Raw genomic sequence first — 17,824 nt, 5'->3', positions numbered from 1 at the left:
AAAGAAAGAAAGAAAGAAAGAAAGAAAGAAAGAAAGAAAGAAAGAAAAGGCATTGAGTTTGGGGCAAGGGATGCAATAGTGAATAAATGTTATGTTCTGGGGCGCCTGGGTGGCTCAGTCAGTTGAACGTCTGCCTTCAGCTCAGGTCGTGATCCCAGGGTCCTGGGATCGAGTCGCATCGGGCTTCCTGCTCAGCGGGGAGTCTGCTTCTCCCTCTCCCTCTGCCTGCCACTCTGCCTACTTGTGCTCGCTCTCTGTGTGTCAAATAAATAAAATCTTAAAAATAAATAAATAAATGTTATGTTCTCTGACTTTATCAGGTTACAGTCTGATGGTAAAATGAAGTCTAGACAAGAGGAAAGGATATAAGGACACTAATAAATTATGAGGAAAGTTGATGGCCTCCATTTTCTCAGTGAAACACAGATTAGGTCTGAAAACAAAAAGGGTTGAGATGGGGTTGGGGGCTTGTGGAAGGGTGGAAGTGTGGAGCAGTCACTTTGGAGAACAGAGAAAGGAGGCAACTATAAATACGTTACTCAAACTTGTATTCTATTCATGAGTTGTTAATATCTACCCCTCAGGAGAAAACGTTTCATGTTCAAAGAACTGGGAAATGAAGGATTAAAAAAAGTTAAAGAGAATTCCTTATTGCAGGACTTCACAAAGCCTTTAATATGTTTATACATTACTAATCTCCCAAAAAGAGATCTAAGTAGACAGACTTCTCAGAGCACAGAACACTTTTTTCATGCCACTTACTAACATTTCAGAATGCCAGTTTGAGAAACATCAAATTAGAGAAAAGGAAAAACATTGCCAAGCAGCATTACAGGCCAAGAAATGCATAAATGGTCTATAGAAATAAACAGCAGGGAGATGTTATTATTCTAGAGTGTACCTGACTGGAAAAAAGATATAGCTGGATTGATCGGGGCTATCAAGAGACAAGATGAAAGTATTACATTTCAGGCAGCTGGATCTGATACAATGGTTTAAAATATAAAAAATTTGCGGGCGCCTGGGTGGCTCAGATGGTTGGGCGTCTGCCTTCGGCTCAGTTCGTGATCCCGGGGTCCTGGGATCGAGCCCCACATCAGGCTCCTGGCTCAGCGGGGAGCCTGCTTCTCCCTCTCCCTCTTCCTCTCTCCCTGCTCATGCTTTCTCTCTCTCTCTGTATCTCTGTGTCTCAAATGAATAAATAAAATACTTTAAATAAATAAATAAATAAAATATAAAAAAATTTGCAACATAATCTCCTCAAATGCAATCTATACAATTTCAGTACACAAATTAGATGAAAGCAGAGCTTTTCTGATTGAAGGTAGGATTTGTATTGGAGGAAAATGAACGAATAGATGAATAAACGAAGAGCTCTTTAGATCTCACCAACAAGCCTTCTACGTTCAAAACTGGAAATTGTTCTCCATAAAACAGGGTATAAGTGGGGCAATCACTCATGAGGCTTTCTCAAAATCCCTTCTCCCCTGCCATGCCACACCATGCTCCCTGCATCTGCTAAGATTCTAGTTATGTCCCCAGTCTCATTACTCATTAGAATGAGAAGGGCAGATAGGAAAAAGAAAAACAAAACAAAACCAAAAAAAGGCTCTCTTGTGCGATAATGATGTGCTCTTTTGAAGTGCTGAAGAAGTTGCCACTTTCTACTATCCTCTAACACAAAGGTCATTTGAGGGCAAAAAAATCCGGCTGATCATGAGCAAAGATAACTCAGGATAACATATGGTCCCAATAAGCACAAGCTTAGCAAAAAGTAAACAATCAGGCAGACAAGAGTCTGATTTGGGCCTAGGGATTTTTGAAAAACAGTTTCTTGGAGCAAAGGTCTATTTAGAACAGAAACAAAATGTGTTATAATTAAAAGTCCAATAACAATAGAAAGTTATATTTAAAATATAAATATAAAAGCCCATTTTTTCCTATTTAATAGTTAAGGTCAAATTTACAATGTAGTGACCCCTGAAGTTAAACTTTTAAAATAATTCTTTTTTTCATTAAGAAACCCAAAACTTTGGAAAATAAGAAGAAAAATGATCTATACTCCCACTGTCTTGCCAGAACCTATGTTGACATTTTGACTTCCTTCTAGTCTTTCCAAAAGCCTTCTGATAACTCTGACAATACGGGATTACAGAGGGCAGCCCAAAGTCTTCTGGTAATAACTCCCTCCCCCCTCCCAACGGAGCATTCCTCTCTAATAGTACATTTCCTCCCTTGAGAGGGCTGCCACACTCCATGAGCAGGCTAGGGGACCTATGTATGTTCCATTATATTTTCCATACCCTATCCTTAACCTTAGCCATTATTATATTTGTGTACATTTTTTTTTCCTTTGAAACAACAAAACTTTTTAGAATCTTTAACACATATTTTTCAAGAAATAAAAGTCTACAAATAGACATCAATTCACGTGACTTCATTAAGAATGGGGAGAAGGGATTCAAATGCAATTAATGTGGCAACTAAAGGTCTTTGTCTTTTTTAGAGCTATTAAAATGAATTAATTGGGTCATTTAACAATTAGAGTGCAAAAAAACTCTCCAAGGCCTAATGTTTTTACAGAAGACAATTAATTCTAGAAATGTTTTGTTTTTATAATTTGATTCTAATCTAATTTCTTGTTCTTCAAGAAAAATAGTTTAAAACTCTGCTTATTCTCAAGAAATGGAATTGAACAGATAAACGTAAATTAGTTAAAAATAAAACGATACTGACATGATGAAAATAAAAAGCTCAGGTGTTATCTTCATTAAAGACATAAGGATGAGTGTCATATTTTGCACCCTATTCCAAGATTAATTTTATTAATTATAAAATTAATAAAAACCAAAGAGATTGCTAAAAGCCATGTATATTGGCTTTAAGAAGGTATTAGTGGAGCCTAGAAATACGCAAGCAGAATTACCCAATAATTAGAAACATCAAGGACTAACAGTTTGGGCCACATGTGTACTAAAGATAGGCAAGTAAGCAGGAAGCACATGCTCCAGCCACAAGAGAAAAATGCAACTTCTAAGACCAACCAGCACTTAAGAAAACAAATAGCCTAATCTAAAACTAAAATATTCATACAATTATAGGATTTTTGAAGTTAAAAGGAAATTTGCCACAGAAACCTCCTAAAAGCTATAATTCAATTTAGTTAATGAAAAGCCATTCTTGCTTTCTTTTCTAAAGAAAATAAAGATTCCCCCTAATTAATGTCTTCCTAAAGAATTACTAAAACAGAATATGTATATCTCACACTGTTGAGGAGGAAAAAAACTAAATCTGAGCTGATACTGGAAAAGGTCATTCTAAATAAAAAAAAGACTTCTTAATAATAAAAAACTGATCTTACTTTTAATCACATTTTTATTTTCAAAACAGCCTGGAAATTGACACTTTTAAAACATTTAAATGACAACTACATCTTCAACTTAAAAGTACATTCTTGCATTGTTACATTTATTCCTTTAAAAATACATGGTGTTTGTGTTTCTATACAGAATATATCATCAGCTAAGGAAGAGCCAAACAGTAAAGTGACTACCCATATACCCACTACCTGGGTTCAACATTGCTAACATTTCATCATACTGCTTTATTTATCTATCTAGACAGATGTATTTTTTTTTTTCTGAATCATTGGCAAGTTACAGATATCCTTCGCCATTGCTTGCCTTACACTACAGTGCCAAAACAGCCAATTATATTCATTTGATTCTATTACCAATATGACTGCCAGATAGACCCCTCATGATGTCACTCTTCTAATAAAGGGGGTTTCCAAGTCTTGTAACTTTACCTTCCCTGACCTTCTATTATTTTTTAACAAGGAAAGCCTACAGTTACCTTGAACACAGCCTTCTGACTGAAATGTTTAGTGCCCTTTCCCTGCTGACCTAAATCCCGAACATCTTTCAAGGCTTAAATCCCACCTCAACTCTTAGTAAGACTTTCTTCTCCAATAACTCTAAGCCCTATTGATGTTTTGGTTATTGAAGGTCCTGATATTCTAGTCAGAACTGGCAACTTCAACATTTAAATCGTCTCTAATCACTTCATGTGTGTACTTATGGTACTCCCAGTTTGACTGTAAACTTCTTGTATCCATTTAACATACTGCTCAGCTCAAAAAATGGTATTCATTGGTTAATAAGTAATAATTTCCTAATTATACAATGATTTTTATCAGAAAAAAAGTACAAAAAATTATATTTCTCCCACTGGGATACTTGAGTACCACATTTCATTTGGTGACCAACCCATAATTTAGCAACATATGAGGTTTTGGCCTAAGTCAAAAGATAAATTGGACCCAATCATATATTCAGGCACAGAAGTGTGCAGCCAGGTGGTGGTGGACCCTGAAACCATAAGGTCAAGAAGAGCTGTGGCTAGGGAAGCTGAAGTTTCATGGTAGCCCAGAAATGATGAGTAAAAAGAGGAAGCTGATTGGTGGAGAGTGGGAAATGCAAGAGATGCACAGAGAAGCTATGGAAGGTAGAGAGAGACTATCTCTAACAGTAATTTTAGCTCCTGGCAGCTTTCTGGTTCCCACAGCAGTCCCTGAGGTCTGCTTTGCTGAATTTCCTACCTTTGGATTTCTATGTGCTTCCCTGTTAGATGTTATATACTAGCCCCCTAATCCTGAGCTACCTTGGTTTCTGTTCCCTTAGGGGGTCAAAAGAGCCATAACCTAGACATTCATCATTCTGAAAAACTAAAGCAAATGACTCTTGTAAGGTCCTCCCCAAAGAGGCTAACAGCCAGTATTTTTGCTTTGTCTATTCTACACTGTAGGCCCCCCATCTATAAAACAAGGAATCTAAAAGTATAAATGTCTGGCACCCAGTGGTATATTCCATGATCAGAGAGTTTCTCTTAATACTACACTTTTCTTGACATCTTTTTCATGTTATTTGTGTGCTTTACAGCATCCATCATATTATGTGCTATATACTGAACTAAATCACATTTTTCCTCAGATATATTCTTCACATTTAGAATAGAAATGGATGTGTACTAATACAACCACATAATGTTAGCAATGAAGATATATATATGATACTTAACGTCTGAATTTCCTACTAAATAAAAAACCCCATGAAAGCAGAGACCATGTCTGTTTTTGCTTACCGCTTTACACCTTGCACCTATCACAGTATCTGGCACTATTAACAGCTTAACAAATATTTGCTGAATGGATTACTGACAGGTATGAAATGGACCTAGAGCAGTTATTCTTAATATCCATCTTAAACATATACAAAACCAGAACTTTTGATGCTCTTCTTGGCTCACCTTGCCAACCTTCCTCCAATCTGTGCTCCTCCCCATCTTCCAGACTTCAGTAAATGGCATCACTTTTTACTAAACTGCTCAAGGTAAAAATCTACAAGTAATCTTTAATTTCTCCTTCCCTCACTTCCCACATCTGATCCATCAGTGGTATCCTGAATCTCTCCTCTTTTATCTCCACCACCACTTCACTGTAAATCACCACTATCTCCTGCTTCGCCTACTGCAGAGGGCTTCTTCCAGTCGAACTGCTGTTACTCCTACTCCACTACAATCACTTTTTTTCATTCAGCAGCCAGAGTGATCTAAAATATAAATCAAAGCTTACATCTCTTACATAATAGTCTATTGGTTTCTTTCTGCACAAGGAATAAAATTCATAATCCTCATGTGGCTTTTTGCAAGGCTCAGCACTGTTAGCCCTAGCCCATTCTCCTGCTCACTATGTTGCAACCATACTGGTTCCTTCTTGTCTTTGGGCCTCTGCACTTTCTGGTCCCTATCCCTGTCTTAGACCTGCAGTCTTCAGATTTTGTTTCTGAACTTTATCTTCCCAAAGAGGCCTCTCTTGTCATCACTATGTAAAGAACCCCCCCCCCACAATTCTGTTATCAGCTGGTTTCCTTCACAGCATACTTATCGCTATCAAAAATCATTTTATTTATCTGTTTATTGTCTATCTTTCCTCTGGTAGAATGTAAGCTCCTTAAGAGAAGCAATCCTGTACTTAGAACAGTGCCTAACATCTAGCAAGCACTCAATACTTTTTTTTGAATAAACAAACCTCTGTGGGATGTTTTGCTCTTTTATTTTTTTTTTAAAGATTTTATTTATTTGAGAGAGAGAATGAGAGAGAGAGAGCATGAGAAGGGGGAGGGTCAGAGGGAGAAGCAGACTCCCCGCTGAGCAGGGAGCCCGATGCGGGACTCAATCCTGGGACTCCAGGATCATGACCTGAGCCGAAGGCAGTTGCTTAACCAACTGAGCCACCCAGGCGGCCTGTTTTGCTCTTTTAAAAACCACATTTAAAGTGTATAAAAACCACCTCCTTGACATCGTCCCATTTTCTTCTAGAAGAGGCACACAGTGAAAAGTATGGTTATTGAGATTGCTTAAAACTATGGATATGAGACAGGAACTCTGAGCAGCATACCAGAATAAACTGTCATATCTGGTCTATCACCAATCCTAGCTCTTTCCACAATGTGGGCCAAGATATGTCTTTGGGAAGAGAATCTGCTTTTTATTACTTTCCTCCAGATAGATGTTTGCTTTTTCTAACTTAAAATTCATTACATTCTTTTTCAGGATTCTAGGCTGACTATTACATAATTCCTTAAATGTCAACTTATTGAAATTTAGCCCTTAATGTCTCATCTTTCCTTTTTTGTAACATTACAAAATATCTTAAATAGAAACAGAGCTACTATCAGATGCCATGACACACAGATCCTGAGACCACAGCATAGGGTCCCATCCCATCCTTCAAAGAGAACATCAGAAATGGCGGCGGGGGGGGGGGGGGGGAGGCGGTGCTAGGACTGGAAAGTACACTGGGATACGAAGAGTGGCATTACACCAATGTAGAAGGTGTGCCCAAACTTCACAAGAGATAATAATCACTGAGCTAGTAATAATCACCTCCACCCCCAGTAATAGCAATAAAAATCTCTAAGAACAGATAAGACTTCTAAGTAAAGCCTTATACCAGAGGATATATAGGAATACCCAGACTTGGAGAGAAAAAAGACTGTCTGATCAGCAATAAAAGCCAGACCTTCACTGAAATACAATTTAATATTCTGTTCTCAATTTTTATTTAGGATTGAAGAACTTTTCCCACACTTTCTACAAAATCACAATGGAAGCTTTTGTCCATTGTATTACTCAATGTCCTTTATGTAAGGACCAGGTAATAAATGCTTCCTAGAACTTAGAACACAGGACAAATCTCATTTTTAGATCAAACTTGGAATTTTTCTTTTTATCAAACAATGCAAACGATATGTTGTTATGGATTTTTAGAGCTGGAAGGGCCTTTAGAAATTATGTAGCCCAGCATTTTCTAATGTCCTTTAGGTATCATGAACAAAAAGAGTTCATAAGCAAACAAGCTTTTCTTTCTTTCTATAATAATTTTATTGAAATATAAATCATGTTAAATTAATAAAGCAAGGAAGCCATTAGACTGAGGTGGTTATTTAATGCCTTGATAGCCTACTTAAGCAAACCAAAACCTAAGCCTATAATGCCTCAAGGTTAAGAAATCAAAACCTAAGGGGCGCCTGGATGGCTCAGTTGGTTAAGCGACTGCCTTCAGCTCAGGTCATGATCCTGGAGTCCCGGGATCGAGTCCCGCATCGGGCTCCCTGCCCAGCGGGGGATCTGCTTCCCCCTTTGCCCTCTTCCCTCTCGTGCTCTCTGTCTCTCATTCTCTCTCTCTCTCAAATAAATAAATAAAATCTTAAAAAAAAAAAAAGAAAGAAATCAAAACCTAAGGACAACCAATCACAAACAGCCACCTAGGCTTTCCCAATAAGGCATCCACTTAAGCTATAGCCAATCAAATAATTTCCTTGCTTTGCTTCTACCTCTTCTCTATCAAAATCTTTCCGCTAGCTCCTGTCACTTCCTGTTTGGTGCTACTTGATTCAAATCAATTTTTGATTTAAACTCTTAAAATGTTTAATATGCCTTGGTTTATACATTAACAATCACATACCATTAAACGCACCCTTTTAAAGTGTATAGTTTAGTTGTTTTTAAAATAAAATATTCACAGAGTTGTGCAAATATCACAACTACTTAAGAACATTTTCATTACCGTAAAAAGAATCCTTGTACCTTTATTGTGAGTCTAACATGTTTTGTGAATTTATAAAAAAAGGTACAATGTGCAGTGTTTCCCAAGCTTATTTAATAGTTAACGTTTCAGTGCTTACTATACAGTATTCTAAATTCTATACATGTATTACTTCAATTAATTCTCACAATAAAATCCATAAGGTACTATATATAATTAATGTGGATATTAACGCACAAAAAGACTAAGGCTAAGTAACTTGTTCAAATATTCTTAATTACTCCACAGAATCAAGTGGTTGTGGGATGAGAATGGACAACTAGTATTCCATGGACCATAACTTTGGAAGTGCTTTAGATCAACTTAATGAGAAAAATGGGGCCCAGAAAGGTCAGCTGATTTAGCCAAATATACACAGCATATTCTCATTCTCTCTCTCCCTCTCTCTCCTTTGATGTCTAATTGACAGCCAAATTTATTTATTTATTTATTTATTATTTTATTTATTTATTTATTTGAGAGAGAGAGAAGGAGAGACAGAGAGCATGAGAGGGAGGAGGGTCAGAGGGAGAAGCAGACTCCCTGCCGAGCAGGGAGCCCGAGGCGGGACTCGATCCTGGGACTCGATCCTGGGACTCCAGGATCATGACCTGAGCCGAAGGCAGTCGCTTAACCAACTGAGCCACCCAGGCGCCCGACAGCCAAATTTAGAACCCAGTTACAATTAACTATCTAATCCCAGGTACTTGACACAATGCTCTCCCTTCTTTAAATACTTTATTGTCTTAAAAAACAAACAAACAAAACCTTTAACATTTTAAGTTATCTTAAAACCTTGTTGGGGTTGATTTTGCTTGTTCTAGGTGTCTCTCCCTGTAGGCAATGCACTTCTCCGCTTTGCTTGTATAAATCCCAGCCATCTTCTAATGTTTGTGCAATCGGGGGATCATTCAATTTTCCTCCCATCCTAGATGGATGTCATCTCTCTCCCTCTGTGCACCCAGTCTTCCATCTCCTCTGGACACGTCTACCTTGAATCCCAGCGGCTTGAGTCCTGCTGTACCCCACCTCCTACAGAGCTCTCGGGGGGGACAAGAGTTGGCATCAACTCCTAAAGCCCAGAAAGTGGGAAGCACTGAACAATTTCTTATCCATTCTTGGTTTAATTCCTTAAGAGCAGGAACAGAACTCTCCTTAAGCCCAACAGCCCCCAGAAAACAGTTTATTGATTTTTAATCTATCTCCCGCCAGAGCCCAGCGCTACCTTGGACAAACCGTGCACCCACCGCGGATGGCAGCAGAATTGGATTTAGCAGGCTCGGGCTCATTCTCTTCAGAGACTTGAACCTGGTAGGCTGTGGGGCCCATAACGCTCGCCGCCTGAGGTCTGCCTTTCTGAACCGTAGGTCAAGTTACAATAACTGGCCAGGGCGGCGGTAAGGCAGCTGTACCTCGGAAATCCCATCCAACCCTCGCGACCGTCCTGGGCAAAGGCATTTCACCAGTTCTAGCAGACCCGAGTCCGCTGTGGGGGTGAGGGCCGAGACGGGGGCCCCTGTCCCGTGGGTGACAGGGCAAGGCCTCGAACCCGGGTCACCGTCCCCAGTGCAGCAGACGTTCGGTGCAGAGAGAGCGAGGGTGGAGAGGGCTCCTCGCTCGTGCCGTCTCAGAGCCCCCTCCCGCCTGCCGGGACGTCCGGACCCTGGGTCACCGGACTTGGGCCAGGTCTGGGGGTCGCGGGCACCCCCGCCCCCTGCCTCGCGCCATCTTGGAGCGCTGAGGCGGCCGCCCTGGACCGCCCCGAACCGCTGCTCTAGCAGTTACTCACCCGCACTGCCAGGGGCCAGGCCCCCTGCCACCTCCGCGACCCCCGCCACGGCCAGAAGAAGCAGCAGCGCGCCTCGCGGGGAGGCCGGGACCGCCGCCATGTCCGGGCCGGGGGTCCGGAGCCGCGGGATGCTCGGACCCAGCCTGGCAGCCGCCGCTGCTCGCGGAAGCCCCGCCCCGGCGGCCTGGACCTTTATTGATTGGCTGCGGCGCTCTCAAGCCCCGCCCCTCGGCCTTTGGGAGTTTCCAAAACCTGCTGGGGGCGGGAACATTCCCGAGACCCCGGCTCTTTGTTAAGGCCCAGCTGTGCGTGGGCTTCTGCTGAGGAGTCACGCAGACAGGGTTCCCCAAGTGCGGGGTCAGAAGGTGTCAGAGCTGGAAGGGCCCTTTCAACACCTTTACCGCCTCCTGAGCTTTGCAGCTGGGTTCACTGAAGCTCAGAGAGGAGACTGACCTGCCAAGATCACACTCTTAAGTTCGCCTGAGAACTAGGGCATAGTCCAAGGCTGAACCAAAGGGACCTCTTCCTTTCACTTCTCTTTACCCTCAATGAGCCTCTTAATATCCTTTCTGCCCAGACGCTGCCTCACACGCAAAGAAAGCACTCGGGTCAACTTGACCTCCCCTAAAATCTGAGGGGCACTGCCGAAGACACGGTCTCCTAACAGGACCCAGGGACAATTTCACCACCAAAGCTCTTTGGCACATGTAGCCTGTATGTGTCTTTGATGTACTGTTATGGTGATTAACATAACATAATAAAATAAAATTTTAAAAAAAGTACTTATTCCTATTAGGAAAAGGCGAGTGTTGGAATGGTTGTGTATCTAGATATGGAGAGCCTTGAATGTCAGGTTTAGATTTTAAGAAGTAATTTGGAGGTAGGTCCCCACTCCACCCTTTACCCCTACAGCTATTGTGGGGAATGTTTGAGAGGGCCCACTGGCTATCAAAGTGCCTCTCTCCCTCTCTCCGTTCCTGAATTAATACCTTAAAAAAAAAAAAGATTTTATTTATTTGAGAGAGAGAGAGCATGGGGGGGCAGAGGGATAAGCAGACTCCCCGCTGAGCAGGGGTTCTGAGGACCCTGAGATCATGACCTGAGCAGAAGGCAGACACTTAACCACTGAGTCCCCAGGGGGCCCCCTCTCCCCTCCCTTTTAAAAAAAGTATAACCACAGCTACAAATTTAAAATTCCTTAATATTATTAAATATCCAGGGCGCCTGGGTGGCTCAGTTTGTTAAGCGACTGCCTTCGGCTCAGGTCATGATCCCAGGGTCCTGGGATCGAGTCCCGCATCGGGCTCCCTGCTCTGCGGGGAGCCTGCTTCTCCCTCTCCCACTCCCCCTGCTTGTGTTCCCTCTCTCGCTGTGTCTCTCTCTGTCAAATAAATAAATAAAATCTTTAAAAAAAAAAAATATTATTAAATATCCAGTGTTACATTTCCCCTATTATCTCATAATTTCCTTTTACAGTTTTTCAAGTTCCAAAGTCCATATATTGTAATTTATATGTGTTTTAGTTCCCTTTGTATCTATTCTCTCTCTTTTAAGTTTACAAAGGGAAAATATAGATAAATTATAATCTTCCTGAAACATCTGCTCTGATGACAACTCTCTTGCTTCAAAGTCTGAGAGGCCACCTGTCTTCTTACAGGATACAGTGATATACAATTATTTAACGTGGAGCCAGAGGTTCTTAGCCATTAGACCCAATCACCTTTTCCAGCTTCATCTCCACACCCTCCCTGCACCTCTGCCACCATTCTTTCAGAACCTCTTACCTTTAGTTCTGGACCTCTGAGGTGCTTTCACCCCTCTGTCACAATATGTATCTATTCTGCACAGAATTCCCCAATTCCTGTGGTAACCCACTCAGCTGAGAGGACTAAGATGGTTGCTCTGGGTTCAGCTGTGCCCTGGAAGGACCTGAACAGGAAGTGGGCTCTTTGTAAGGTGACCAACATATCTTGCTTTGCTTGGAACTGTCCTGATTTTAAAACTGAAAGTCTCATGTCTCAGACACTTCCTTAGTCCCAAGCAAAACAGGATTGTTGGACTCCTTAGCTCTGTGCACCTTAGAAAATATCATAGAGAGGCCTGTAAGGAGGTTTCCATATGGAAAAATGGGGTCATACAGGTAATAGATACTGTTCCCAAGATAATTCAATGGGTAGACCGATTGTTATAAGCCATGCAGATGGGTCATTAGACCATTGGGTCCCTGTACTAGATTCCTAGGCTGCCATAACAGAGTACTACAAACTGGGTGGCTTAAGCAACAGAAATTTATTGTCTTAGAGTTCTTGAAGCTAGAAGTCTGAGATCAAAGTGTTGGCAGTGTTGGTTCCTTTTGGGAGCTGTGAGGGAGAATCTGACTCATACCTCTCTCCTAGTTTCTGCTGTGTTACTGGCAGTCATTGGTACTCCTGGGCTAGTAGACACATCACCTTGATCTCTGCCTTCCTTTTCACATGGAATTCTCCTTGTGTGTGTGTCTGTGTCCAAATTTATCCTTTTTATAAGGACACTAGTCATATTGATTTAGGGGCCCACCCTATTCCAGTATGACCTCATCTTAACTAATAACATCTACAATAACCCCTATTTCTAAATAGGGTCACATTCTGAGGTACTGGGGGTTAGGACTTCAACTTATGAATTTGGGGGGGAAGGCAGGGACACGCAGTTCAACCCATAACGATTCCTAAAGGAAAGACTATCCACCTGCCCCATCAGAAATCATTGACTCTGAAGAAGCAGCTGAAGGAGGAAAAGGATAAAGGACTGCTCAGTTGCGGTTCAAAGATCCTAAGTCCCCAATAACATGAGTAGTTGGCTGCACCTCTGTTGACTTTAGAGGTGATACCTGGAGTCTCATGCACAAAGAGAATGCCTGAATACTTGGAGATCTCTTAGCTATAGAATCAGAAATGACTTTATTTCCAGGTAATTCTTATGAGATATGGCAGTAAAGTTGCTCTGGACAAGTAAATCAATATAGTTATACCAGTGAGGTTGAGGGGAACTGGTAGTAGAGATAATTTCTCTACTACCAAGATTTATATTTGAGACGGACATGTTAGATGAATGGCTGAAATCTGAGTTGTGATGATGAACCACCAAATGGAAGCTACTTGAGATCCTTCCACACCAAAGGATGGCTGACCAGACACTATATCCTGGGGGAAGTCAAGAAATAGGGACATTGAGGCCCTTCTTGGCCAAGCATTTTCTGGCCAACTCTCTGGTACATTAACCCTCCTGTGGGGGTACCCTATGAAGCACATAGGATTTGGACACTCTATTGGTGATTGCCCACTGGGGGCAAGTGATCTGACACTGGTCTCGGGCATGTTCAATGCGCTTGAAGAAACAGCACATCCACTTTGGGATTACCTTACTGTATTTTGATGAAGCTAATAGCTTATTTCCTGTTTCCCTTTGATCAGACCACCAGAAGCAGTTAGGTTTCCCATGAGACAGAAAGCAGCAATGTAATGTAGTGTAAAGAGCATGGGCTTAAGATACACCAGAGTCCAAATTGCACTAACTAGCTGTTAATTACATTAGTAGTTCATTGTGTTAACTAACTGTCTGACCTTGGGCAAAGTCGTTTAACTTCTCTGAGTCTCAGTTTTTTCCTTTACATAAAGTTTATCTTGGACTTCTTATGAAGATGAAGGAAGATATTATATTTAAAATGTCTAACACAGTGCTTGACAGACAGTGAATGATGTTAAACACTCTAGAACTGTAATGAGAGATATGGACAACCTTCAACCTAGGTCACAGAACTCACGGGCTAGATTTACTTCCCACCTTACTTCCCATCTCCTCCCCAGGAGAGAAGAGTCAAGTCTCGAGTTGTACTAATATGGTAGCCACTAGCCGCATGTGGCTCTTGAGTACTAGAGAGATAGCAAGTTGAAATGTGCTGACACCAGATTTTAAAGACTTAGTATGAAAATAAGAACGTAAAATATTATTAAAATTATTAAAATTAATTCCACCCGTCTCTCTTTTTTTTAAATTTTAATTATTTATTTGACAGAGACACAACGAGAGAGGGAACACAAGCAGGGGGGGTGGGAGAGGGAGAAGCAGGCTTCCCACCGAGCAGGGAGCCCGATGCGGGGCTCGATCCCAGGACCCCGGGATCATGACCTGAGCCGAAGGCAGACGCTTAACGACTGAGCCACCCAGGCGCTCTCCACCTGTTTCTTTATACCTGTTTTGGGTTTTTTGTGTTGTTGTTGGGTTTTTGTTTTGTTTTAAACAGACTTTTTCTCTTTTTCTTTTCTTTCTTTTTTTTTGAGCAGTTTTCAGTTCGCAGCAAAATTGAGCAGCAAGTATAGAGATTTCCCATATATCCACACCAACATAGGCACAGACTCTTCTGCTATCAACATCCTGCTCTGAGTGGCACATTTGTTACAATCAATGAACCTACACTGACTCATTATTGTCACCCCAAGTTCAGAGTCTACATGAGGGGTGATTCTTGGTGTTATACATTCTATGGGTTTTGACAAATTTATGAATATCCACCACTATTCTTTTTACTCTTTTTCACATGGCTGTTAGAAAACTTAAAATTACACATGTGGTTCACTCGGGACTTACATAGTTCTATTCCATGGTGCTGTTGTAATTATCTTTCATTCTAAAGAAAGGTTAACACTTAGAGATCTGTATGGCACTTTTAAAATGTTACCAATAGGGCGCCTGGGTGGCTCAGTCGGTTAAGCATCTGCCTTTGGCTCAGGTCATGATCCTGGGGTCCTGGGACTGAGCCTGGCATTGGGCCCCCCGCTGATCTCCCTCTGCCTGCCGCTCGCTCCCCTTTCTTGTGTTCTCTCTCTCTCTCTCTCTCTCTGTGTTAAATAAATAAAATCTTCTAACAAATGTTACCAATAATTTTGTCCTGAGCTCAAAACATCTTTCTATATTTTAGATAAATAAAACCCATAAAATCTTTTGATTCCTGTTTGTGTGGTATAATTTCACCATCATTTCATGTTTAATTCATCTGTTTCTTTATATTTAAAGTAGGTTTCTTGTAGAAATCATATGGTTGGTTGCTTTTTTTCTTTTTAATTTTATCTGACAATACCTTTTAATTGGAGGTAAGCCACCCAGGCGTCTTTTAATTGGAGGAGTCAGGTAATTTATTTTATTTTAAAAAATTTTTAAATTTAAATTCAATTTAGTTAACATATAGTGTATTATTCGTTTCAGGGGTAGAGTTTAGTAATTCATCAGTTGCATGTAACACCCAGTGCTCACTACAAGTGCCCTCTTTAATGTCCATCACCCCATCCCCCTACAGCCCTCCCCTCCAGCAACCCTCAGTTTGTTTCCTATAGTTAAGAGTCTCTTATGGTTTGCCTTGCTCTCTGTTGTTTTTTTTTTTTTTTTAAGATTTTATTTATTTGACAGAGACAGACACAGCGAGAGAGGGAACACAAGCAGGGGGAGTGGGAGAGGGAGAAGCAGGCTGCCCGCAGAGCAGGGAGCCCAATGTGGGACTCGATCCCAGGACCCTGGGATCATGACCTGAGCTGAAGGCAGTCGCTTAACCAACTGAGCCACCCAGGCGCCCCCTTGCTCTCTGTTTTTATATTTTCTTTTTCCTTCCCTTCCCCATGTTCATCTGTTTTGTTTCTTAAATTCCACATATGAATGAAATCATATGGTATTTGTCTTTTTCTGACTGACTTACTTCGCTTAGCATAATACCCTCTAGAGGGTCATTTAGATTTAATATAATTATTGATATGGCTGAGTTTAAATCTACCATCTTGCTGTTTGTTTTCTATTTGCTCCATTTGTTCTTTTTTCCATTTTCCCATTTTTTTCTCTTTTCCTACATTCTTCTGGAATAATAGAGTGTTTGGAGTGTTGTTTTTATGATTTCATTTTATCTTCTCTATTGGCTTAGTAATTCTACCTCTTTATTTTACTTTTCAGTAGGTGCTCTAGGGTTTATAGTGAACATTTTAACTTATTACAGCCTATCTTCAAATAATAATTACTACTTCATGTAAAATGTAAGAACATGACAACAATATTCCATTTTCCCCCTTCTTATTTTTGTGCTAATATTGTCATATACTTTGCTTCCACACACTATTATTATTTTGCTTTAAACAGCCAGTTATTTAAACCAGGGATTTTAAGCAAGAAATAATGTCTTTTATATTTACCCACATGTTAAGCACTTTGGATGCTCTTCATTCATTGATATAGATCCACATTTTTCTCTGGTATCGGGAGGAGAGAAAATTTTTTATTAAGAAGACAGCGGTTTTGGGGTGCCTGGGTGGCTCAGTCGTTAAGCGCCTGCCTTCGGCTCAGGTCATGAATCCAGCGTTCTGGGATCGAGCCCCGCATCGGGCTCCCCACTCGGCGGGAAGCCTGCCTCTCCCTCTTCCACTCCCCCTGCTTGTGTTCCTCTCTCACTGTGTTTCTCTCTGTCAAATAAATAAATAAAATCTTGAAAAAACAAACAAACAAAAAAAGAAGACAGCAGGTTTTGTTGATTTTAATTAGCTAGGATCCCATACTTTGTTTTCAGGAATTTATGCATAGTAAATTCCTGAAGTTACTCTTTAATGAAAATAATTTTTCTGGATTTGTGTAGCTTAAACACATTTTACTGTCATGAATCGATCTATCTTGAAAAGAAAGAGGTTCGTTTTGAATTCTTTAAGACTTGATGATATGTGGGGGCACTTGGGTGGCTCAGTCAGTTGGGCATCTGAATCTTGGTTTCGGCTCAGGTTGTGATCTCAGGGTTTTGAGATTGAGCCCCTTGTCAGGCTTTGTGCTTAGTGGGGGAGCCTGCTTGAGATTCTCTCTTTCTCTCTCCCTCTGTCCCTTCCCCCCAAAATAAATAAATAAATCTTAAAAAAAAGATTTGATGATATCTGTCTTCGTATGTATATAATGGGCCAATTTTTAAAATATTAATATATTTCTTACATATAAAATATATTATTTCTTATAATTCCTTCATTAGAACTAAAACACGAGGGTAAGGCATTCATTTCTTCAGAGATGATTACTAGAGTAGAACAGTAGACAAAGAAGACAATTCCTAACTTTTTGGTTTTAAAAATACACCTTTGAAATTCCAGGCAGAGACGGTGGTCATCAGAGTAAAAGCTTCTGAGATATCAGAATCTAGCCACAAAGGCTGAGGGCATATGAACAACAGACATGGAAGAATACTCTGAGAGACACAGTCCTGCCCCCCTGGAGTTCAGGGAAGTGACATACGTCATAAAATTCCCCTGCACTCGTGTGATGTGAGTGTAGAAGAGAAATGGCTGCACGCGTGCCTTGTTCCCTGGTCTCCGCTTGCAGTGCCACCGAAGAGTAGCTGAGCGTTTGCTATGCCATTTGAGAGGGGCAAGCAGGAGTTGAGAGAGCACTGAGAGCCTGCAGAGGCTGTGGCTATTGTTTGCATGATCTCTACAACCGGATACCACACGAGAGTGCAAGTGTCAACAGGAATTGATGATGACAACTGAGGACCAAATGTCCTGCCTTCTTTTTCAGTCCCAGCTGGTGGGTTTGGCCCTATATAGGCCTCTGAAAGCTAGGGAGGGGCTTGAGGAGAGGCCTCCACAAAGCTGAGATCCCACTGAATGGACTGAAATTAAGTTTTAGTCACTTAACAGGAGAGGGACTTGCAGAGACAACTAGCTTAGAAGCAACGGTCCAGCTATCCTGGACCTGTTATCATGTTCACTGCTGATTTAAGAACTGGGAGTATGGCTTCGTAAAACAAAGGTGATCCTTGTGCCCAAAAGCAGAATCTGTGTGTATCTGCCCTCCCCATCGGCCCTTGCGTTGAGATCTCACAGGAGGAAGAGAAGCCC

General features: G+C 41.1%; 1 protein-coding gene across 1 annotated transcript in view; it reads right to left on the bottom strand.

Annotated features, from left to right (window-relative positions):
• The window catches only part of RECK (reversion inducing cysteine rich protein with kazal motifs), a 75,124-nt gene extending 65,070 nt beyond the window's left edge, over window positions 1-10,054 (bottom strand). The window contains exon 1 of the mRNA XM_021691341.2: window positions 9,936-10,054. Coding sequence (XP_021547016.1) covers window positions 9,936-10,035 — 100 coding nt within the window. The 5' untranslated portion in view covers window positions 10,036-10,054. The remainder of the gene's footprint in view (window positions 1-9,935) is intronic.
• Window positions 10,055-17,824: the final 7,770 nt, after the last annotated feature.

This window comes from Neomonachus schauinslandi, chromosome 13 (genome assembly GCF_002201575.2).
Source record: "Neomonachus schauinslandi chromosome 13, ASM220157v2, whole genome shotgun sequence".
In the NCBI taxonomy this organism is placed as follows: Eukaryota; Metazoa; Chordata; class Mammalia; order Carnivora; family Phocidae; genus Neomonachus; species Neomonachus schauinslandi.
Note: the sequence above shows the minus strand (reverse complement) of the source record. Positions and strands in the feature narration are given on the sequence as shown.